Source organism: Symphodus melops (assembly GCF_947650265.1).
Source record: "Symphodus melops genome assembly, chromosome: 2".
NCBI lineage: Eukaryota > Metazoa > Chordata > Actinopteri > Labriformes > Labridae > Symphodus > Symphodus melops.
The window spans coordinates 31,163,235-31,189,052 of NC_136692.1; the positions used below are offsets into that span (position 1 = coordinate 31,163,235).

General features: G+C 48.3%; 1 protein-coding gene across 1 annotated transcript; it reads right to left on the bottom strand.

The window, feature by feature from the left end:
* smc3 (structural maintenance of chromosomes 3) lies at positions 1-24,956 on the bottom strand. The gene is made up of 29 exons (XM_079338467.1): positions 24,739-24,956; positions 21,485-21,560; positions 20,799-20,837; positions 20,621-20,688; positions 20,378-20,449; positions 19,173-19,252; positions 19,004-19,082; positions 18,734-18,851; positions 18,434-18,609; positions 18,116-18,196; positions 17,807-17,971; positions 14,422-14,543; positions 13,904-14,117; positions 13,089-13,192; positions 12,375-12,474; positions 11,470-11,630; positions 10,350-10,491; positions 10,117-10,267; positions 9,447-9,599; positions 7,353-7,504; positions 7,108-7,266; positions 5,574-5,681; positions 5,373-5,481; positions 4,654-4,901; positions 1,728-1,940; positions 1,424-1,615; positions 1,123-1,300; positions 934-1,040; positions 1-405 (listed from the first exon to the last, which is right to left on the bottom strand). Exons 1-29 carry the CDS (start codon positions 24,751-24,753, stop codon positions 334-336), a joined length of 3,654 nt encoding a protein of 1,217 aa, XP_079194593.1. The 5' UTR covers positions 24,754-24,956; the 3' UTR covers positions 1-333.
* Between the last annotated feature and the right edge of the window lie 862 nt (positions 24,957-25,818).

Consider the following 25,818-nt stretch of genomic DNA (forward strand, 5'->3'; position numbering starts at 1 on the left):
TCCGTCACCTCGAACAGCTTCACAAATGATTCAAAGAGAAAACGTTCACAAACGTCTGGTAGAAAAACTCCGGAACAAAACGCCACTGCGAGCGCGCTCACACACCGCCACGCCTCTCCGTGTCTCATCAGCCTGGGACAGTCTCTGTGCGTGTGTGTGTGTGTGTGTGTGTGTGTGTGTGTGTGTGTGTGTGTGTTGGTCCATGAAGCTGGGCATGGCTGCAGTGTTTTTATCGAACAGAAGGAATAAAGTATAAAAAGGTGGATGAAGATATTTCTGTCTCTGGACCTCGATGTGAAGGGGGGCGGGCGGGGGGGGCGGGGCCTGAAGCAGTTAACCATGGGTGGTGTCATCCTCCACAAAGTCTTTGGCCTGCTCCGCGGTGATCACATCGATATGACTCACCTAGACACACAAAGAAACACAGGTTTAGTTTTTTCAGGGGAAACTGAAGAAACCTCCAGACGCTCGTTTTTATTAGTAACCAACGGCAACAGCGATGAGACGGCGGCTGAATGGTTGCCAGGCAACCACCTCTGCTACTGCAGTTCCTGGAGCGACCACTTGAGGCTGGACTCAACATGTTTACACACGTGAACACGCCGCTCGCAGCTGAGGAGGAGGCTTAAAGGTCAAACAGAGGTCAGCAAAGTGGCGTCCAGCGTTAAAGGACGGCGCTGCAGCACGGCTTTTTAAAGAACTGACGCTTCCACCCACGCCACCTGAAATCTACCACGTGAGACTCGAGAGTAGCGCCGTCTGTCAGGAGGCTGAAAGTCCGTTTGACGGCGTCCCTGAGACGACGTCCATCTTTCATATAATCTATGGATGAGACGCCATGTTGGTTATGCACGGAGCGCGTCACCGTTTGAACCCGTCTCTGGAAACAAAGACCTGGACCTGGTTTCCTCCAGGATCCAGGATCTGTCTCACCTTGTTTCTGAACTTGACGCCGTAGAACTTGTCGGCGGACTCGAGCAGCTCGGGCCTGAAGGTCGTGGTGATGAACTGGGCGTGACCCGCCAGCTCCACGATCATGTCTGAAAGGTGAACACAACGCAGACGTGTGATTGGAGCTGAAGGAGGAAGTTCCCTCTGCAGGGTTTCAAAGCAGCTCCTCACCTGAGACGGCCTTCCTGTGCTGGGCGTCCAGCGCCTGGTCGATCTCGTCAAACAGGTAGAAAGGGGCGGGGTCACACTTCTGGATGGCGAAGATCAGGGCCAGAGCCACCAGAGACTTCTGACCTCCAGACAGCTGCTGCATCTCTCTCATCTCGCCCTGCTTCCCCGTGAACGACACCTGCAGAGGACAGGGGGGCGGAGTCATTAAACCCTGAGCACGCACGCCGACTTTGATCCAACAGGTGAGCTGAATGCTTCTGGAGGCCGCTGTGATGACGAGTGACTCACGCCAGTCGCTTACCCGAATGCCGACTCCCGTGAACTGGTCCACCGAGGGAACGCTGCTCTGTGACCCTGAGCCTCTCTCGCTGTCGCCGCCGCCCTCGCCCTCGTCCTGAGACTGGCTGCCTTCAGCGTCGCCCTTCTTCATCACCAGCGTGGCTTTGCCGCCCGGCACCAGCTTCTGGAACACCTCGCTGAAGTTCTTGGACACCTGAGGAGGGAAACACACGGGCAGGTGAGGGGCAGAAATACTTCACGTAGCGAGTGATGTCAGAGGGCGCACGTCCCCGCGTGGACGCCGTGGGACGCCGTGGGACACGTACCTGTTTGAAGGTGAGCTGGATGGCCTCGTACTTGCGCAGCTCGAGGACGTTCATGAGCTCCATGATGGATTTGTAGCCGCGGTCCAGCTCCTCCTGACGCTTGATCAGCTTCTCCTTCTGCTCCGAGAAGTTGACGAACTGGTCCAGAGCTTTCTTGTTCACGTGGCTGTACTTCTTCAGCTCCGTGTTGCACTGCTCCAGCTTCCGGAACAACTGTGGGAGAGAGAGAGAGAGAGAGGACGCCACCTCATTAAAAGGCTCTTCCTGTGTGGACGGATCCATCGCACGACGGAGCGGTCAGTGCGCTCGTGATGGTTTGGCGAGCACATGTCCCGGTGGTTAAATGTTTCTACCCGACAGTCAGGAACAAGATCAGCTCAGACTCCGGGCTCCAACGCCATGTGGAAGAACAGCTGTAAAGAAGTGGCGCTGTGTCTGGATGGTGCCGGCAGCGTTTAGGCCGGCCTTTAGGACTCCGCCCACCTTTGAGATGAATATGGAGGCACCGTGCACATTTGTCCTCATGAAGTGGAGGTGAATGTTTGATGATGATTAGCAGGCTCTATAAATACTGTGTGTCTGAAGAGGACGTGATTAAGAAGAAGCTTAGCCGCGCTCAAAGGTGACACACACACACACACACGCACACACACACACACACACACACACACACACACACACACACACACACACACACACACACACACACACACACACACACACACACACACACACACACACACACACACACACACACACACACACACACTCTCTCTAAATCCATCCGTGTGGAGGCGTGATCACTCCACCCTCTCACCGTGTCCCCCCAGCACAGAGACCAGGACAAACATGAAGTGTGTGGAGTGTTTATGAGAAAGTGTGAGGGCTATTTTCAGCACTGTGCAGGAGGAGGGTGTGTGTGTGTGTGTGTGTGTGTGTGTGTGTGTGTGTGTGTGTGTGTGTGTGTGTGTGTGTGTGTGTGCTCAGACTGAAAGATACAACCAAGTCCCTGCAGCTGGCAGTCTGCACCCAGAGACAGAGCACTAACTGGAGTGTGAGTCACAGTGAGTGGGAGGTGTGTGTGTGTGTGTGTGTGTGTGTGTGTGTGTGTGTGTGTGTGTGTTCCCCCTCCTCAGACAGTAGGATGAGAAACAGTGGGCGTTGCTGTGTGACACACTTTGGTACTCTGCATGTCTGTGTGACGTACAGCTGCTGTAATCTGTCTCAATCTGCACACTGTGTACCCACTCATGGTGGTACACACCAGCTCAGGCCTGTGTGTACCTGTGTGTGTGTGTACCTGTGTGAGTGTGTGTGTACCTGTGTGTGTGTGTACCTGTGTGAGTGTGTACCTGTGTGAGTGTATCTGCTTGAGTGTGTGTGTGTACCTGTGTGTGTACCTGTGTGAGTGTGTGTGTACCTGTGTGTGTGTACCTGTGTGAGTGTGTGTGTACCTGTGTGTGTGTACCTGTGTGAGTGTATCTGCTTGAGTGTGTGTGTGTACCTGTGTGTGTACCTGTGTGAGTGTGTGTGTACCTGTGTGTGTGTACCTGTGTGAGTGTATCTGCTTGAGTGTGTGTGTGTACCTGTGTGTGTGTACCTGTGTGAGTGTGTGTGTACCTGTTTGAGTGTGTGTGTACCTGTGTGAGTGTGTGTACCTGTTTGAGTGTGTGTGTACCTGTGTGAGTGTGTGTGTACCTGTGAGTGTGTGTGTGTGTACCTGTGTGAGTGTGTGTGTACCTGTGAGTGTGTGTGTGTGTACCTGTGTGAGTGTGTGTGTACCTGTGTGTGAGTGTGTGTACCTGTGTGTGAGTGTGTGTACCTGTGTGTGAGTGTGTGTACCTGTGTGTGTGAGTACCTGTGTGTGTGTGTGTACCTGTGTGAGTGTGTGTGTACCTGTGTGTGAGTGTGTGTACCTGTTTGAGTGTGTGTGTGTGTACCTGTGTGAGTGTGTGTGTACCTGTGTGTGAGTGTGTGTACCTGTGTGTGAGTGTGTGTACCTGTGTGTGAGTGTGTGTACCTGTGTGTGTGAGTACCTGTGTGAGTGTGTGTACCTGTGTGTGTGTGTGTACCTGTTTGAGTGCGTCTGTGAGTGTGTGTGTGTGTACCTGTTTGTGTGAGTGTGTGTACCTGTGAGTGTGAGTACCTGTGTGAGTGTGTGTACCTGTTTGAGTGTGTGTGTACCTGTGTGTGTGTGTACCTGTTTGAGTGTGTGTGTGTACCTGTTTGAGTGTGTGTGTGTACCTGTGTGTGTGTGTGTGTGTGTACCTGTTTGAGTGTGTGTGTGTACCTGTTTGAGTGTGTGTGTGTACCTGTGTGTGTGTGTACCTGTTTGAGTGTGTGTGTGTACCTGTGTGTGTGTGTGAGAGTGTGTGTGTGTGTGTGTGTGTACCTGTGTGTGTGTGTGTGTGTATACCTGTTTGAGTGTGTGTGTACCTGCTTGAGTGTGTGTGTGTGTGTGTACCTGTGTGTGTGTGTGTGTACCTGTTTGAGTGTGTGTGTGTGTACCTGCTTGAGTGTGTGTGTGTACCTGCTTGAGTGTGTGTGTGTACCTGCTTGAGTGTGTGTGTGTACCTGCTTGAGTGTGTGTGTGTACCTGCTTGAGTGTGTGTGTACACCTGCTTGAGTGTGTGTGTACCTGCTTGAGTGTGTGTGTGTGTACCTGCTTGAGTGTGTGTGTGTACCTGCTTGAGTGTGTGTGTGTACCTGCTTGAGTGTGTGTGTGTACCTGCTTGAGTGTGTGTGTGTACCTGCTTGAGTGTGTGTGTACACCTGCTTGAGTGTGTGTGTACCTGCTTGAGTGTGTGTGTGTGTACCTGTGTGTGTGTGTGTGTGTATCTGTGTGAGTGTGTGTGTGTGTACCTGTTTGAGTGTGTGTGTGTGTACCTGTGTGTGTGTGTGTGTACCTGCTTGAGTGTGTGTGTACCTGCTTGAGTGTGAGGGTCTGGTACTTCTCGAAGGCCTCCTGCGGCAGTGATCCCAGCTCTCTGATCTTCTTCATGCACTCCTCCTTCTTCTTGAGCAGCATGCCCTGCCTGTTGGTCATCTTCTCCAGCTCCTTGGTGTCGTGGTTGATGGCGTCGTTCTGCTCCTTCTCGATGTTCTTCCAGCGATCCATGCTCTTTATGTGGTCCTTTATCTCCACCTCCGTCTTGTCCACCAGAGTATCCAGATCTGCAAAGGATCAGACGTGGCCCACACACATCCCATAATAAGTCCAACACTCAAGTGTGAATCAGAGCGAATGATTCAGGAGCGAGTGTGTCTGATAATCTGAGTCACAGAGCGGCTGGAACATTTAAAACTGTGCTGCAGTGAAACATGAACGCAGGGCTGCTGCAGGGCTTCGGCCATGCTGCCCGAGAAGAGCTCGTCTGTTTTTATTGGCTGATTGAAGAGACACCTCGCTATGTCCTAGTCAACTATTAATATGGACCTCATCGCCGCTTCAAAATCAACCCAGATCCTTTCTGTGGGTCGGCTAACGAGCTAACTGTCAGCTCTGAGGCTCAACACTGCAGCGTTAACACAAGACGACCCCGTGTGTCAAACAAAGCAAACGAGCCGTTGGTGTGAAAACACCAGGACTCAAACATGTTCCCAGGATTCAGCAGGCGGCTGCCCCGCCTTCAGAACAGCGTGTACCTTCTGATCGGGCCAGAGTGTCCTTCACACGCTTGTTGATGCCGTCCAGCTCAGACGTTGTGGCTGTGAGCACCGTGCCTCCCTCCGTCTCTCGCAGCTCGTTCAGCTCCTGTGTCCATGACAACGAGGTTGGCATCATTCTCTGACTCTAAAACATCAACAGCATGCAGCTCAAGACTCCAACATGGAGGACCAGCGTACCTGCTCCACTTGGTCCAGACGCTTCCGTAAGTTCTCATTCAGGTACGTTTCCACTCGGGTCATGATGCCTTCCAGCTTGATCCTCTCGTTCAACAGCTGTCTGTTGTCCTGTGGGTGGAAGAACACCAAAATGTAATTCATCTGCCCCCTAGTGTTTAAAATGAGTACTGCAGTCTAAACTCTAATCATCACAGAGAGCTGTCTCCCCCCTCCTCTCACACAGGTCAGCATGTGGTGGACACTGTAGCTTCAGTGTTTAGCCAGCTCTGCATGTGGTGGACACTGTAGCTTCAGTGTTTAGCCAGCTCTGCATGTGGTGGACACTGTAGCTTCAGTGTTTAGCCAGCTCTGCATGTAGACACACTGTAGCTTCAGTGTTTAGCCAGCTCTGCATGTGGTGGACACTAGCTTCAGTGTTTAGCCAGCTCTGCATGTGGTGGACACTGTAGCTTCAGTGTTTAGCCAGCTCTGCATGTGGTGGACACTGTAGCTTCAGTGTTTAGCCAGCTCTGCATGTGGTGGACACTGTAGCTTCAGTGTTTAGCCAGCTCTGCATGTGGTGGACACTGTAGCTTCAGTGTTTAGCCAGCTCTGCATGTGGTGGACACTGTAGCTTCAGTGTTTAGCCAGCTCTGCATGGGTCTGTAAAGCTTTCTGCGTTCTAACCTCTCTCCATGTTTCATCTCCAACATTGATCCTAGTTTGAGCAGCTTTCTGCTGCTGGAGCTTATTAGAAACATGCAGAGGCTTTTTAGCTCGGGTACAATCACTTCTATCTGAAGCAGTTCCACTGCCCGCTTCCATCGCTGCAACACCTGTTCACCTGATAACTGCTCTCATATCTGGCAAACCCAGGGGCGTCCAAAACGGCCTTCAAAGCCCCGCCTACTCATGCGTCTCATATTTTATGTAAGTACTTGTTATTTCAGTCTTGTGTTTTTCCTTTCGCACCAACACACCAAGACAAATTCCTCGTTTATGTAAATAAACTTGGCAGTAAAAAAGGATTCTGACCTGTCCAGCTCCTTTAAGTTTTGTACAGTTGGTATAAAACCTTCAGTGTTCTCAGAGGCTGCACTCTGACCGGAGCACAGCAGTGCTGGTCAGTCTTTGGTGCTCTAACCTCTGTGTGCATTCATTAATGAAGCGTTCTGCAGCAGCACTATACATGAAAGGCTGCATGTTGTGGGGGCGGAGCTGTTGCACAACGCTTACAGGAACAGCTGAGAGTTCATTGAGGGAAAGAGAGCTGAGAGCAGCTGGCAGCGAGAGAGGAGGCAACGCTGGATCACAGGAACATCCCACACACAGCTGCTGCTGCTCTCACCTCTCTGAGGTTTGAACACAAGCGGGCGGGGAGACAACATGTAGGTAACCGCCATCTTCTTCTCAGAAACAAATAAAAGCAGGCAGAGGGAAGCGTTTGCACCACCTGCTTAAATAGCAGCTTAACGGTCCTTTTGTTTTCTGGTCCGTGGACAAACCTCCCTGTCATGAGTAAACATTCATTTTATTGGCTAATGTTCCTGCCGACCTGCTGGAGCTGACGGATCTCGTCGTTGAGGTCATCGACGCGCCTCTGGTCCTCCAGGCTGAGCTGAGACAGCAGGTCGGTTCCCAGCTCGGCCTTCAGAGACTCCCGGGTGGACTCCATGGCGTGCAGGCTGGCCTCCAGACTTTGAAGGCTGCGTTGCTGAAGAAGAAGAAGAAGAAGAAACAGAGGATAAGTGAGCGTCTCATAGATGAGATGACGATGTGACGTGATGAGGTTATAATCACCTTCGGCATGAACGTCTTCTCCGACTGCTGCCTCTTCTCCTTCAGCATCTTCATCTCCGACAGGATGCTGTCTCTGGAGGCCTTAAACTTCCTCTGCTGCGTCTCGATCTGCTGCATCTGATTCATCAGCTGGTCGATCTCGTTGTTGATGCGTGGAGGCAGCGGTTAAGGAAGTCCACGTCCACTCTGCTGTGACATCATTCACCTCACACAATACTTTTATAACTCAAACGATCCAGGATGTGAAACGGTTAAATGTTTGTCAGGATCACCCGGCTCAGTGTGAAACACTTTAACCCACACGTTAACGCACAGCGGCGTTCACTCCCACCTCTCCTCGGTTTAAAACACCTGGACAGGAAGGAGCACATCTCTGTCTCTGATCACCTTCAGGGCAAACGGCGCTCGCAGCACGTAACAAAGGAGAGGGAGCAACTTCACGTCATCTACGAGTTTATGAATCTTCCACATCGACCGAGCGTGGGTTAATGGATGAATCGAGCAGCATCACATCCCTGAGACAGATATGAAAGGTCAAAGGTCAGCTTTGGGCTCCAGTCGTGTGATTGGGCCTCTAAGGAGGGACTGGATTAAAGACGGGACCCATCGATCCTCCAGGACGACAACACTGCTCTCTGAGGGTTTACAGGACTCGATAAACACCCGAGTCAATCAATCAGCTGGTTTAACAAGAGGCCTGAAGGTCGGCCTGAAGGTCGGCCTGAAGGTCGGCCTGCACACACACAGGACAGAGACAGCTTCCGGCAGAGAAGATGAATCGAGGCCACTTGCTGCCCAGATAAGAAGAAAAGGCTGAATCTGTGTGACGAAATAAAGAATGAAGCACTTCAGCAGCTCATGACATCATGACCTCCATCCTTTGACGGCGCCTCTGCTGGCTAAATGAGGAGGGACGGGCGAGGGGCATCATGCTCGTGGACAGCCAACAACAAGAGGCTTTTAAATTATTGATGTGTTCTCTGAGTCACCGCCGCAGGAGTGAAGGCCGAGTGCAGTGTCATCGCCTGCCTACTCACACACACACGTAATCACCAGGTACACACACACACACACACACACACACACACACACACACACACACACACACACACACACACACACACACACACACACACACACACACACACACACACACACACACACACACACACACACACACACACACACACACACACACACACACACACACACACACACACACACACACACACACACACACACACACACACACACACACACACACACACACACACCAGGTGTTCAAACAAACGGGTAATCACACCTGGGCGGAAGTGACCATTGCATAAACGTACAGCACAAACACAAATCCTGGTTGATCCTGGAGCTCGGCGCTCACGGCGGCGTGTCACAGCTGATATGACCTAACGCACACTAATCCTGCTTGACCTGCTTACGCAGCCTCACTGCATCCTAATCAGCTTCCTGCTGGCAGAGGGGGCCACGTCACCCCCATGGATTCAATCCACATTTTAAACACAGGTGACGTCCTGCTGGCGTCTAACGAGCTGCACTAACGAGTGAGGCGTTCGAACACATTCATGTCAGTGAGGGAGCCGTCTTTTACTTTTTCACGGATGACGGTCTCCGTGCAGGAAAAACTGTCTCAGCCTCACTCTGTCACCAGACTACAGACGAGAGGATCATTCGGTGAAGCCGTTAAAGACGCTGCATGAGTAGACTTCTTCTACTAAAACAGCCATTTCCTTCCTCTTATCCGAGGTCGGCTCACAGTGGGAAGAAGCCCTGCAAGTCAACCCAGACTTTTCTCTCCTCGGCAACGTTTTCCGATCCGTCCATCGAGCGCTCTGCTCCGGGTTATCCTCTCCGCTTGGCGTGCCTGGATACAGCTTCACAGGGAGGAGCCTGATCAGACGCTCCAACGACCTTAACTGCAGCAGCTCTACTCAGCTCCTCCCCCTCTGTCTGAGACCGATCCCAGACACCCTGCAGAGACCACAACCACAGGCGAGCTCAGCTCAGTCCGGCTCAAAGACTTCCTGCATTAGTCTGTCTGAGGAGCCGACATCTCGTCTAACTCAATAAAAAGGATATGTTCGATGTTCCTGCGCAGGTTCTCGTTAAGCTTGGCCTCCAGCTCGCCCAGCTCCTCCTCCGCCTTCCTCATGTCTTTCTGCAGCTCCAGGCGAGACTTCCTGGTGTCGTAGTAGCCTCCTGTCAGAGCTCCGCGGTGGCTCACCTGGTCGCCTGGAAGGTCACGACACAACGCACCACGTGAGACACTCAAACACAGGACTGACATCTGAACGAGGCCTTCAGGCTCCTACACCTCAGCGAGGTGCAGAGGCTCACACTCTGGGTCAACAGAATCTATTGTAAGGCCCGTTTCTAACAAGAGGTCCGGTCCGGTTCAGCAGCACGCCAACAAATTCAACGAAGAAGAAGAAGGCGACACAGTCAACAGAGCGCAGAGATGGAGGACGTCCAGCAGAGGGCTGCACCTCCGAGCTCGTGATGAAATCTACCTGCTTTGTTTTACCGCTGTCGCACAGGAAGTGACGATTCGTACGACTGATAAACGGGTCGGGTCGGTACACTCAGCGGGAAAAGGACCAATCAGTTATCTCGGTACCTTTCCCAGCTGATGAAACACAACAAACATGAACGTTAGCGTCTGAACCGGAGCGCCCGGTGGAATCGACTCGTCGTCTTGGTTTTTTGAAGCGTGCGGTTTTGACAGGAAGCAGGAAGTTGGTGGACTTACCCTCCAGAGTGATGCAGTCCATGGTGAACGCTCTGGCCAGCTGCGTGGACACCTCCATGCTGCGACAGATCAGCGTCTTTCCAAACACGTGCTTGAAGGCCTTGTCGAAGTTGGTGCTGTAGCGCAGCTTGCTGATCATGGGGATGGCGTCCTGACGGGAGGAAACAGCGTTTACGTCTAAAGGCTCAGAGGACGAGTCGACTCAACAAACCAAAGCAGCAGACGAGTCTTACGTTGGTCTCTGGGTAGGCCGTGTCCCTGACGTCCAGTTTGCTCAGCGGCAGGAACGTCACTTCTCCGGGCAGGTTCATTTTGTTGAACTCCATCAGGATCTTTGTGCTGACCTCGTCCGTCTCCACGATGTGGTAGAACAGCCTGGAAACATGAAGGCAGGCGGACAGACGCCGAGGGAACATCTTTAGATTAACAACATTATAAACTCTGAGGTCGACGTGCAGGAACACATTAAGACAATCCAATTCAATCCAACTTTATTTAATTAAGCAGTTTAAAACAACCACAGCTGACCAAAGTGCTGGACAATAAAACAAAAAGTTAAAAAAGGCATAATACACAATACAGAATAATTTAAAAGATATAAAAAACATGGCTCATGGTATGCTGTAAAATAAGTAAAACACATAAAATAAATAAAATCATCTTACTCGGTGTCAAAGGCCAGGGAGAAGAGATGGGTTTTAAGACACGATTTAAAAACAGACAGAGAAGAGGCCTGTTTAAGGGGGAGAGGAAGGTCGTTCCAAAGTTTAGGAGCTGCGACAGAAAACGCACGGTCCCCTCTGAGCTTCCGTTTAGTTTTGGGCACCCTCAGGAGCAGCTGATCAGCTGACCTGAGGGTGCGGGACGGTGTGTACGAGTGTAGAAGCTCAGAGAGGTAGGGCGGGGCAAGACCATTGAGGGATTTAAAAGCAAATAAAAGAATTTTAAAATGGATCCTAAAATGCACAGGCAACCAGTGGAGGGAGGCTAAAATCAATAAAAGACAAGAACAAATCTGTCACATCATATACTCTCGTCCTCTCTCGTAGCCATGACGATAACTCGCCATCAGCTCTCTCAAGCGTGCGTGAACTTCCTGTCGTTCGTCTCGGTTGCTTTAACCATCAAACAAATCTCGCACTGCGTGCTGTCGCAGTAATCTGTCCCTCCAGAGACACCGTAGCGGCATTAAAGCAGTCGTCGTTGCCGTGATGTGGCGAGCTGCGCCCGCTGGGTGTCACCTCTGTGTGCGTTCATTATTTTCTAATTAAGAATATTCAGTGAGAAAAACCGAGAAAGCTCAGACGCCGAAAACAACGAAGGTAACGAAGCGTTCCTCGGGTCATCCCTCACCTGGTGCCAGCTGTCACCTCCACGCACGTGTAGAAGGCGGGCTCACACTCAAAGTTGTTCATGACGATGCCGTGGTAACCGTTGATGACGTGCTGGTTGATGCCCTTCCGACGGAAATGCTCCAGGACTTTGTTGATGCTGTCGATGCCGTTCAGGATCGCCTGCAGCGTGAAAAGACGACAACATCATTCTGCTGCATCGACAGAAGAGTGTAGCCCCGCCTCTCGCAGCAGCTGGAACCAGCTCCAGCAGGAGAGGCGGTATAGAGAACAGATGGATGCAGTGTGAAACAACATGTCCGTCTGTGTGGAGGTTTGAACGAAGTGGAAATGGCCGCTGTGATTATTAAAATGTGAGAGGACAGGTGGAGTCTGTGAAAGGCTTCGATGAGTCAGCCGGGACCAATCAAAGACAAATCTAAGCATTTCCATGAAGCCTCCTTTCATGTCGGCACATTATTCAGAGGAGACGTGTGATTGATGTTTGGACTGGCGGGAGCTGAAGGGGCAGAGACGGATGAGTCACATGTAAATTTAGCACACGGCGATAAGCTGCCAGCAGCTGAATGATTCCGTCTGATATACCTGTCCTGACAACTGGCTGAGTCACACTCAGTCTTTCTCAGGTGGGCTCAATTCAACACAGCAGCTTGATTCATCACCACTCGCCCATTCCCTCTCTCTCTCTCTCTCTCTCTCTCTCTCTCTCTCTCACAGTCCTGCCTGGACGTGTTCTCAGCTCTGATGGACGTGTGGCAGATCATCAGAGGCGTCTGCATGAGAGGAGTCCAGACAGACACGTGATCTGGATCTTTTATATGTTTTCTCGTGCTGCTGTAAACGTGTCCACTGTGAGATCAAGGATCATGTTGTGTGTCAGTAGAAACGCAGTCATGTGACACACACCTTGCCGGTGGCCGCTCGAAGCAGCTGCTGCTTCTTCTCCAGATCCTCTCGTTTGGCAGCCAGGGCCTGCTGCTCTGCGTTCTCCTCACGCCACAGGTAGCTGCACACACACACACACACACACAGTTACGCTTCAGGTACAGGAAACCAAACGGACGCCGTTACCTCTCAGTCAGTGTTTTAAAAACACACGGGTCACAGTGAGTGTTTATGTTGACCCAAGGATCCCGGTCCTAATCGGGTTCCTCAGTTTTACTGAAGGACAGTTTAAAAAAATCCCCCTCCCACATGTGGACGAGGGTTTCAGGTCACTCTTCTTCTTTATAACGTCCTCGATCACCAACAGATTATTAATAGAAGTGATTTGTGTAAGAAAGCAGCCTCCTTCATATATTCCCATCATACAGTCCTGACAGCTTGCAGCTGTGTGGTCAAAGCTGTCATTATGCTGCCTGTTCACCCGCTGCACCTGAACAATGGTTCCAAGTGGACGGGAGGACGCCGCATGGATTCACTGTGGGACAAACATGGAGACAGCCTCTCTCTTTGTATTTACAGTTAAAAACCTTTAAAGAAGCCTTTTAAAGTAGCTGCAGACTCTCTCTCTCTCTCCTCCTCTCTGCTACGTGAATAAAGCTGGTCGTGCAGGAGGACACAGGCACAGGTGACATGAAGGTTCATCAGACCGTGTCGACTCTACGTGCAGCTTCTTACTTTCGTTCGCTCTGCAGCTCGTCCTTCCTGTTCTTCACCTCGTAGTATTTCTTGTCCAGCTCCTCCACGCGGGTCTTCACCTCGTTCAGATCTTGATCAAGTTTCTGAAACAGACATGTTCACCGAGCGTCAGAGACACACACACACACACCTGTGACGAGGTTCACACTGCAGGTGTGTGTGTGTGTGTGTGTGTGTTCAGGTTTGAACTTCAGTTCATCAGACAGATTAAAACCAGGAGGGGAAATATGTTGTGATCTGTCCTCCTGATATGATTCATGACTCTGGACCTAGATCACTACAGAAGGCCCCTCCCACATATATCCCACCATATCTGGGCGGGGCCACCAGGTCGGAGACGCTATGAATCAGCCAATCATTCTGCACTCTTACGCCGTGACCCCGGCCCGAGCGAGGCGGACCAGGACCGAGTAGTTAGTGCATGGAGGGAAGGACTGTGGACGTTGTCGTGTTTAGTGTTCTGCACCAGCATCGATTACTTTCGTTCTGTAGGTCACGTCCAGTAGATCCTGACTACCCGCGCTCTCAGCGGTGCCCTCTAGAGGTCGTCTCCAGTAACACATGTACTGCACAGCCATGTATGAACGCAGTTATGCTAACGACGCAGCTAGCGGTTTGCGTATCTTGTTTTGATATACTGTATAAATCAAATGTTCAAAGGTTACACGTAATAACACCTTTCCACCACTGATTCTTTATTTGTTCCATTTATTATGATTAGTTTATGTTTTAAGCTTTGTGTTCAGAGACACTGTAGCTCGTCCTGCAGAGCGCTAGTTTAGCCTGTTTCTTACGCTGTACTGCTCGAGGTTCTTCTCCTTGTTGGTCTCCGTGTCCTCCAGGTCTTTGTGGATGGCAGCGATCTGCCTCTTCTTATCATTGATGGCCTGATCCAGAGACTTCAGCTCCTTCTTGATCCACTTGTCCCTCTCCTCCTTGGAGGTGAACTGGCTGCCTCGGCCCTGCTTGGCATACAGGTCTGTCCTCTCCTGGGTCGCCTGGGCCAGTCTGGAGGGGGACAGATATTAAAACACCTTGAGACAGGTATGTAAACTCATCTTGATCTTTCATGCAGAGTGGACTTAATTTACTGTGCGTGATGCCTGCTCTGTTTCCTGTTCGAGTCCTTTAACGGAGCAACACAGAACTGATTTGTCAAGGTCACCTTCATGTTGTTTTGGATTTAAAGGGTTCAATATAAACTTCTTCATGTGCACCCACCTCTCCATCTCCTGCTATCAGAGTGTATGACTGACTCATCGAGTTACGCCTGCTGCTCAAGGGAGCGTAGTGCACAATGACTCATCTCTACCTGGATATGCCCCGCTCCTCTTTCTCCTTGACCATGTTGAATTTGGGTTCAGTCTCCTGCAGCTCTTTTTGCTTCTCCTCGATTTTTTCCAGCAGCTTCTGACGCTCTTTCAGCAGGCGTTTCTGGAGGAGTAAGATCAGACAGGAAGAAGCAGAGAAACGTGACTGCAGGAAACTGGAGCAGACGTAGGAGACAGACGGAAGGGTTATTTTAGAATCTCAGATTTTAAACTCTCCGTGCAGAACGAGAAATCTAAACAAACTTGGAATATCACATCCTCTGCTGTGCATAGAAATCAACGTCCCCCTGGAGAACGAGGGTTTAATGACAGACTGCAGTAAGCGCTACGCGTCAGAGTTGTGTATTGCACCTTTACATTTTTACAAATAAGCAGCAAAAAGCTGAAATGTTTAACATGAAAGATCTTCTGTTAAACTGAGACACATGACAAACAGACGCTGCTCCAGGTGACGACCAGGAAATGACGTTTACAGAAAAGGAAGTCCATCCTGGAAGATAATTAACACTAACTCATGACGAGACTGTTCCCAGCGGCACATTTCCCCGACTGGTGGTGAGTTTGACCCTCCCCAACGGTCAACCAAACTCCTCCTGAGTCTGTGTGCGTGTGTGATCATACACTTCTACTTTTCCCCTCCTTCCTATCGAGGCCATCTCAAATCAGCAGCTCGTGACGCAGTTTTGTTTTTCTTTCTTATTTTGCTCCAAACACTTTTGGCTGATTGTGTGCCAGCCGGAGCCAGGTGGGCTTAATCCAACCAACAGCCTGCATGCTGCCTCGGACCCATCCCGGTTCACATCCACACTGAGCCAATAAAACCGTTATCTATGACTACCATCACACACACACACACACACACACACACACACACACACACACACACACGCACACACGCACACACGTGTGCACACACACACACACGGCCATATGGAGAGCAGTCAGTGCCAGATCTGTGCACACGAGCGAGTGCCAGGAGTGATGTACAGCGGACGTGCTGCAGGCCGGGCTGTTGCTTCATCTCACGATTGGTCCAGCAAACATTTCAGTGAAAGGGTCCACACTCAAACTGTCGGCTCCGTGGCACAAACACGGGAACAGATTCTGTGCTTCAGTGAGAAACAGCAACACAGCTTTCCTGATCAGCGTCAACGCCAGCGTTTACACTTACAGGAGACGAGCTCGCCACGGCGCTCATGGACTGACAATAAGAGTAAAGTGACATCAGCTCTTTAACGTTGTGTCCACGTATACGGACGCGTAACGAAGCACTCGTGTCATTTCATTTACTTAAAGCGGCTTCACCTGAAGCACACAAGCTCAATGTGGCCTGCTAACGTTACGACCTGCTAACGTTACGACCTGCTGACGTTACAACCAGCTGACGTTACAACCTGCTAACGTTACAACCTGCTGACGTTACGACCTGCTGACGTTACGACCTGCTAACGTTACGACCTGCTGATGTTACAACCAGCTGACGTTACAACCTGCTGACGTTACAACCTGCTAACGTTACAACCAGCTGACGTTACAACCAGCTGACGTCACAACCTGCTGACGTTACAACCAGCTGACGTTACAACCAGCTGACGTTACAACCAGCTGACGTTACAACCTGCTAACGTTACAACCAGCTGACGTTACAACCAGCTGACGTTACAACCAGCTGACGTTACAACCAGCTGACGTTACGACCAGCTGACGTTACGACCAGCTGACGTTACAACCAGCTGACGTTACGACCAGCTAACGTTACGACCTGCTGACGTTACGACCAGCTGACGTTACAACCAGCTGACGTTACGACCAGCTGACGTTACGACCAGCTGACGTTACGACCAGCTGACGTTACGACCAGCTGACGTTACAACCTGCTAACGTTACAACCAGCTGACGTTACAACCAGCTGACGTCACAACCTGCTGACGTTACAACCAGCTGACGTCACAACCTGCTGACGTTACGACCAGCTGACGTTACGACCAGCTGACGTTACGACCAGCTGACGTTACGACCTGCTAACGTTACAACCAGCTGACGTTACAACCAGCTGACGTCACAACCTGCTGACGTTACAACCAGCTGACGTTACAACCAGCTGACGTTACAACCAGCTGACGTTACAACCTGCTAACGTTACAACCAGCTGACGTTACAACCAGCTGACGTTACAACCAGCTGACGTTACAACCAGCTGACGTTACAACCAGCTGACGTTACGACCAGCTGACGTTACAACCAGCTGACGTTACGACCAGCTAACGTTACGACCTGCTGACGTTACGACCAGCTGACGTTACAACCAGCTGACGTTACGACCAGCTGACGTTACGACCAGCTGACGTTACGACCAGCTGACGTTACGACCTGCTGACGTTACAACCAGCTAACGTTACGACCTGCTAACGTTACGACCTGCTAACGTTACGACCAGCTAACGTCCCGTCCTGCTAACGTTACGACCTGCTAACGTTACAACCAGCTAACGTTACAACCAGCTAACGTTACAACCAGCTAACGTTACGACCTGCTAACGTTACGACCAGCTGACGTTACAACCTGCTGACGTTACAACCAGCTGACGTTACGACCAGCTGACGTTACGACCAGCTGACGTTACGACCAGCTGACGTTACGACCAGCTGACGTTACGACCAGCTGACGTTACGACCAGCTGACGTTACGACCAGCTGACGTTACGACCAGCTGACGTTACGACCAGCTGACGTTACGACCAGCTGACGTTACGACCAGCTGACGTTACGACCAGCTGACGTTACGACCAGCTAACGTTACGACCTGCTGACGTTACGACCAGCTAACGTTACGACCTGCTGACATTACGACCTGCTAACGTTACGACCTGCTAACGTTATGACCTGCTAACGTAGCCTGCTGCAGACGTGTCGTTTTCTCAAATGGGAACAACAACTTTTATACTCAGTCCTTTTGTTGTCCGCTCCTCTTCCTGGTATTACCCTCGAGGCTGAAACCGCGCTGCAGCCTCTCCTCACCACATCAAAAGAAGGCTTGTAATCTGACACCAGCACTGTTAGCTTACCCCAAACGTTAGCACATAGTGATTGGATATTAACTTGCAGGAAGGGGAACTCAGACGAACAAAACTGTAAAAACCACACAGCCACATGGAGGCCGTATTAAAGGCTTCAATATTTGACATTTCTAATTTTTAAAGAGTTCTCAGTGAAATACACAGAGACATACTTTGATAGATGTCTGTGCATTGAAAAAGTCCAAATGAAGCTAATGAATAAAGATGATAGGGAAACGAGTGAGTGTTTGAAGTAAAGGATGCAGAGTGGCGTTGTGGGTGCAGAGTGACGCAGATGGAGGCTTCCGTACCCTCTGTTCGCTGTTGCCTGCCAGCTCGTCCTGCAGGTCCTTGGCCTTCAGCTCGAGCTTGGTCCTCTGCTTGATCTGCTCCTGGCGCTCGGCCGAGAGCTGCTCCCTCTCCTCCTTCATGGCGGAGATCTTGGACTTCAGCTCACGCACAACACGCTCCGTCTCCTACGAACAGGGAACCAAAACAAAGACACTGGCAGTGAGAATTCATTCCCAGAGGGTTAGTACGTTTGTGTGTTTCTTTCTAATGACTGTATATTTTTCATCTTTTCAATAATCCTCAAACCTCTGAAATGTTTTATTCCTCACCTCCACTTTGTCTCGGGCATCTTGCTGAGCGTCACGCAGCTGTCGGGATTTGTCTCCACAGGTTTCTCTCTTGGATGAAAGCTGGAAAGAAAACACACCCAATATAAAACTGTTGTTATTGAACAGGCGTTTGCACAGAACACACAGAGATCAACTTTGGATTTCACTTGTATCACGATGGAGGTCGCGGGCGCTGCAGAAACGCAGTTGGTGGTCACAGGCAGGTTGAACAGAGGCTAGCGCTCGATAAGATAAAGTGAGGGTGTAAAACACATGTTGTCTGTGCATACACTCTTGAGCTTGTCTTCAGTTGGTTACCTCGTCCAGTTTGGCCCGGGTTTCGTTCAGCTCCTGGTTGTAGATGGTGTACTCCAGGGCTCTTCTCATCTTGTCCCACTTCTGGTACTGAGCCAGCTCCTCCTTCTCGTCCTCCAGGGTGTGCAGACGCTCCTCGATGTACTTCAGCAGCTCGTTGATCTTCTCACGCTTCCCCTCTGCAGGAGAAACACATCGACCAATCTAACCGTCAACCACGGCCAGAACTTTTCACTTTCTGGAATTGATCTTTTAGTTCATGCAAAATAGCTTCTGGAAAGAAAAACAGTAAGAGGATGTTACCTGTCTCCTTCATGAGAGAGATACTCTCCTCTTTGCGCTCATCATACACACGTGTGCCTGCCACCTCCCTCAGCAGCTTCAGCCGCTGCGAGTCAGGCGCTGTGGCCATTTGGTTGATCTGCGTAACACATGGAAACGTGATGGAATAACCTGCTGCTCAACCAAACTACCAAAAGCTGAGAGCAGATCACCGTGTACACCGCTCAGAAATCTAATCATTACAACTCCCTGTGAAAAGACGGGCGTGACGGATGGCGTGCACTTTCTCACCTTTCCCTGTTTGACGATGTAGTAGGGGTTACTGCGCGAGAAGCCGGCGCTCTCCAGAAGGTTCATGACATCATTCTTACTGCAACAATCACAGACACCATCAAACTAAAGGCTCAGACGGCTTCACTGTGTTGTTATTTCCTGCTCAGACAGTCACAGCGATACTTACGTCACCATCTTCTTGTCTAAGAAGTACTGGTCCTTCTTGGCGCCGATGACGCGGCGAAGGGACACTTCCTCTTTGTCGATCTGGGGGACAGAGGGACATTAATCATGTGTGGTCGGGAGGACACTCGCACACAGCAGCAGTTTCACGCTCGGTTAGAGGCAATCTTTCCGTCTGTAAAGTGGCGCACACATCCGGCGTTCACCCCCACAATGATTAAGCGCCGTGTGAACCGTGGTCAGACGAGTCCATGAGTGGGACAGCGTGACACCCGGATCATGTTAGAGTTTAAATCAAGGTCCAGACAAACAGTTGGAATAAAACACATATTTGCAGATGTGCGGGTTATGAAAGTCAGGAGCTGAAAGGGATGAGTCAAATAATCATTTAGCAGATCGACAGCTTTGTGTTTTCATTGAGTCTGTTTGTTTGTAGATTTGAAGCTCTGGCTCAATCAAAGAGTTCTGTGGAGCACGAAGACTGTGACATATCGATTATATGCATCCTTTAATTTAGTATATTGAATAAAGCACATCACATATTTGTCTCATATCGTGTTTATCACCAACACATGGAAGGCGGACGTCTCATTTAAGCCCGGCTCAGACTGCACGAGTTTTAAAATCCTTCTCAGTTTTTAATCCGGATATCTTCACACACTTATCTTCTTCTCTGTAATCTCAAACATGCTCACAAAGCAAGACATGAAAATCACATGCTAAGGGATTTCCTTGAGATTATGGTGCCCGGCGGAGGAACGCACCACCTCACGTGACCGCACGACCAACGATGGAGCCGAAGGTTACATCTGTGATTCTAATGTTTAGTGCAGAGAGGACAAAACAAACAAACAAGTTAAGGGGGAGGAAATGTCTGCAGAGACGACGTGGGTTTTCTGTCAGATTGTGACTGTCACACACGTTACAGTCGTCCAGCGGTTTGCGTCCTGTTAATGTCCACCAAGCGTCCATCCTCATCTCTCACGGTTATCATAGTGACACATGCTTTCCTCCAGAACCTTTCATGAGCTAATCGTCAAGACTTTAAGCCCTAAATGTCAAACATGTTTGAAATAAATCGAAGCATTCCCGACGACCTCCGAGCAGTTTGAGACGTTACGATCTGTAGACGACGCAGGCTGTGCTCAAACTGCTCAGTGTCTTTACATGACAAGAATAACATCAGCATGAAATGTTTGCCTTTCTTACCGGCAGCCGGTTGTCAGAGTTGTCAAATATAATCTCCACAAAAGCTGAAATGACCCGAGGACCAGTTCCCTCCTACAGTGACAGGAGAGGGAGAACATATGAAGAGCCGTGCATATTGAAATATTGAGTTTCTATAACTGTGAGACAGAAAAAGGAACTCAGAGTAACATCTCAGTTATTATGAGTTAGACAACCACTGAGTCACTCTCAGCAGCAGCATCATGATGTGCTTCATGTGCTTACGTGGAGCAGGGCCAGACGCTGTTCAGGTCGAAGGTGACTGAACTCATCGCTGAGCACAAACTGGATGGCTAAGAAAGCAGAAAGAAACCAGAGTATTAAGTTAACACAACGAAATGACGGCAGGGGAAAAAAAGAAAAAAGCTTGAACGATATCCAGCATTTCGCTTGGATTACTCACCATAAAAAAAGTTACTTTTTCCAGATCCATTTCTTCCAACTGTAAATTAAAGAAACACAAAAGGGTCAGTAACACATTTTCACACCAACCTGTGCTGTCACTCTTTATAAAAACTATTAAATCAAACCTGAGGGAGAAAGTTTACATAAAGTACAATGAGCTGTTTGAAATGAGAACATTCAGCGCATCAGGCCGTCTGAAGGAGTCTGCAGTTTAATCCAGCAGAGGGCGCTCTCAGTGTAACATGACCATGGCATGCACTCTTGACCTCAGTAGATGAAGACTGCTGTGGCAGAAGTAACGGAGGCACGACACCTGACATGAAGGAGACTGGTCTCTCTGCAGACAGCAGCGCACTGATTGGTGAAGAGACACCGGGTCGCGACTCGCTAACTAACCTGCAACTCTCCGAGCTGGCTCACAAAGTTTAGAGGGAACCTGAGACACCTGTGCGCTCTGAACAGGTGTTCAATCAGCAGCTAATATTGTAAAAAGAATAAAAGAGAGCATTTAATCCCAATCAGGTTGATGAGACTTGGCGAATAAAAGAAAACAGAGTCATGAAAATGTTTTGCGTCTAAGCGGCGCGACAGCATGGCGCTGGGTTCGAGGTTGGAAAGAATGGCAGCCCTGCTTTCAACCTGCATGAAAACAGTCTCTGACCAATCACAGCAGAAGATACTCACCAATGACATTGTGCTTTGGACTGAATGGGTCCACCACAGTTTGGTCCCGGTAACTTCGGAACCCCTGGATGATGACCTGCACAAGAACCCAAAGACCACCATCAGAACAAAGTCAGTCTTTTTTTATTTGAGCTTGTGAGGCTTAAAGCCCGCCTCAGCTCCAGCTCTCAGCCCGACATCAGGTCGACTCAAAGTTAGGTTGAGACAGCATTTCTAGCATGGCGGGACTCCGAAGCCCCCCGCAGGAACAGAGGGGTGACGCTCCTCAGGCTTCCTCCATTATTACACAAAGTGTAAGGTGTGCACTACATTTTATCTGGTTGCCAGTTCACCTCCTGAGCATTTCAACTCAATAAAAAAAAAAAAAAAAAAAAAAAGATTTGTCCGGGGGGGGGGGGGACGCTATACAAGGGCACACAGCAGTAAATGAATGATTGTGCTACGATGCTGAAAAATGTAGTCAAGATACAGAGTCAACAAGACTAAAATGTCACAAATGAATAAGAATCAAGATGTTAGTACACAGTTAAAATACCAAAATGACATGTTAGGACCGCCATCCGACTAACATGTAAACAGACATATGCATGTAAACAGACATGTATGCATGTAAACAGACATGTATGCATGTAAACAGACATGTATGCATGTAAACAGACATATATGCATGTAAACAGACATGTATGCATGTAAACAGACATGTATGCATGTAAACAGACATGTATGCATGTAAACAGACGTATATGCATGTAAACAGACGTATATGCATGTAAACAGACGTATATGCATGTAAACAGACATGTATGCATGTAAACAGACGTATATGCATGTAAACAGACATGTATGCATGTAAACAGACATGTATGCATGTAAACAGACGTATATGCATGTAAACAGACGTATATGCATGTAAACAGACGTATATGCATGTAAACAGACATATGCATGTAAACAGACGTATATGCATGTAAACAGACATATATGCATGTAAACAGACATGTATGCATGTAAACAGACATGTATGCATGTAAACAGACATGTATGCATGTAAACAGACATGTATGCATGTAAACAGACGTATATGCATGTAAACAGACGTATATGCATGTAAACAGACATATGCATGTAAACAGACGTATATGCATGTAAACAGACGTATATGCATGTAAACAGACGTATATGCATGTAAACAGACATATGCATGTAAACAGACGTATATGCATGTAAACAGACGTATATGCATGTAAACAGACATATGCATGTAAACAGACATATGCATGTAAACAAACATATGCATGTAAACAAACATATATGCATGTAAACAGACATGTATGCATGTAAACAGACATATATGCATGTAAACAGACATATATGCATGTAAACAGACATATATGCATGTAAACAGACATATATGCATGTAAACAGACATATATGCATGTAAACAAACATATGCATGTAAACAAACATATATGCATGTAAACAGACATGTATGCATGTAAACAGACATGTATGCATGTAAACAGACATATATGCATGTAAACAGACATATATGCATGTAAACAGACATGTATGCATGTAAACAGACATGTATGCATGTAAACAGACATGTATGCATGTAAACAGACATATATGCATGTAAACAGACATATATGCATGTAAACAAACATATGCATGTAAACAAACATATATGCATGTAAACAAACATGTATGCATGTAAACAGACATATATGCATGTAAACAGACGTATATGCACGTAAACAGACGTATATGCACGTAAACAGACATATATGCATGTAAACAGACATGTATGCATGTAAACAGACATATATGCATGTAAACAGACATATATGCATGTAAACAGACATATGCATGTAAACAGACATATATGCATGTAAACAGACATATGCATGTAAACAGACATATATGCATGTAAACAGACGTATATGCATGTAAACAGACATATGCATGTAAACAGACATATGCATGTAAACAGACATATGCATGTAAACAGACATGTATGCATGTAAACAGACATGTATGCATGTAAACAGACATATATGCATGTAAACAGACATGTATGCATGTAAACAGACATATATGCATGTAAACAGACATATATGCATGTAAACAGACATATGCAGAGGTAAAAAAAAACTACATGTAAACAGACACGTGTGGTGAAGGTATCAGTGGACAGTGCTTTGACTAAGATGTTAACATGTATATAAGCATATATGCAGTAATGAACAGATGTAAACGGAACTGTGTGTATTTCAGCTTGTGTGTGTCTGTGTGTGTGTGTGTGTGTGTGTAGAATATATCAATAACAGAGTGTACAAAGTGTAAAGCATCTAAAACGGAAGCATTTTAGCGTCCTGAGACAGAGAATGACCCCCCATCAGAAGTTAGACCCCCATCAGAAGTGAGACCACTCCATATGAAGTTAGACACCCATCAGAAGTTAGACCCCCATCAGAAGTTAGACCCCCATCAGAAGTGAGACCACTCAATAAGAAGTTAGACCCCCATCAGAAGTTAAACCCTCCATCAGAAGTGAGACCACTCCATAAGAAGCTAGACCCCCATCAGAAGTTAAACCCTCCATCAGAAGTGAGACCACTCCATAAGAAGCTAGACCCCCATCAGAAGTGAGACCCTCCATCAGAAGTTAGACCCCCATCAGAAGTTAGACCCGTCCATCAGAACTTAGACTATCAGAACTTAGGCCCCCATCAGAAGTTAGACTACCCATCAGAAGTTAGACCCACTCCCTCAGCAGTTAGACCCCCCATCAGAAGTTAAACCCACAATCAGAGATTAGATCCCCCATAGAAATTAGACCCCCAACAGACGTTAGACCCTTGTTGTTTGGTAGTACGGTAGCACCGATTAATCGATAAGGTAGTGGACTGTGCAGATTTATTCGCCGTTTTGTATTCTTGCATTATTAATAAAATCTCTTTCCATAAAACTTCATGTTTAATGTAACCGGAAATGAGGCAACACACCAAAATAAAACTCTACAAACCGAAACGCTTGCGTTAGCTTAGCGGCATTAGCTTAGCATGCGAACACATTATGAATCCGTGTAGCGTTAGCGACGATTCACAGTCTAGCTATTAACTATATAACAGTCTTTGCTTTGAATGGCCCGGCTTTGCAGTCATATTAAACACAGATTGTTTTTAAATACCATTCATTCAGATATGTGTGTGAACGTCAGGCCGCGTAGCAGCCGTTAGCCGTTAGCTCACCTGTTTGATGTACATGGCGGTCTCAGCAGTTCGTCTGCTCGGCTGCTTGTGTGGATAAGTTCCCCCCCTCCACTGAACCGGAGCAGCCGGGATTTAATAACCCAAACTTGACAAAAAATTACAGAAAACGATGCATTAAAATACGATGAAACACTGTGTGGTTAAAGGAGAATAACATGGAAAATGGCGGCGGGGGCGGGATACAATGGACTGTACCATTATGAGAAAACAGGGTTTTTACAATTTATTGCATGCGTAACATCATCGACATGAAGTGTCATAAGAAATTAAAAAATATTAAGTGACAATGGAATTATAATAATAAGTCATAATGATGAAAGTTAATTCTTTATCACGTGTTTATGTCCGTAAAGAACCTTAATGGTCCGCTTTCTTTTAATATGTCTCCCTGTTCTATGGAGTTGGTACAGTCCGACGCCTGTTTTCTAGGCGCCAAAGACAGAGGAGTCGCAAACTACCGTAGAAGAAGAAAAGGAGGCGTTTGTGATCGGCCGAAAAAAACTCCCGCAGAAGAAGAAGACACCTGGCGTGAACTCTTTGTTTAGTCTTGTACATTCATTCATGTACATGTTTTCTGTGATAGTGTCTTTAAAGTATAAATCATGTTTTATGAAAAAGGACACAAAGACTACAGGGGCCATTCTTGGTTCTGTTGGAGCCCCACTCAAAAGGTTCATTAGGGGCCCCTTCCAATGACTTTTCCTCTTCTTTTCCCGCCCCATGACAGATAACTCCTCTTCTTTTTCTTTAATTGACAAATGCTGTTTTGTCACATGAATAACGCTGAGCAGGGTGTTGATAGTGAGTGCTGTCAGATGGGGCCCCCTTTGATTGCCTCATACTGGCCTGGGGCCCCCAAACAGTTGCCTTGCTTGTCTGTTGACAAGCAGCGCCTCTGTGCAGCACTTTGATGCAGTCTGATGAAGCTAACAGAAACATAATCAACTGATTGAATAATTGTTAATAAAATAACAAAGCCAATTTTTTAATATTTTCAATCGTAACGCAAAAGGAATTCATTCATCTTAGCTCGAGGGGGGGGGGTCCCCACCGCAGGTT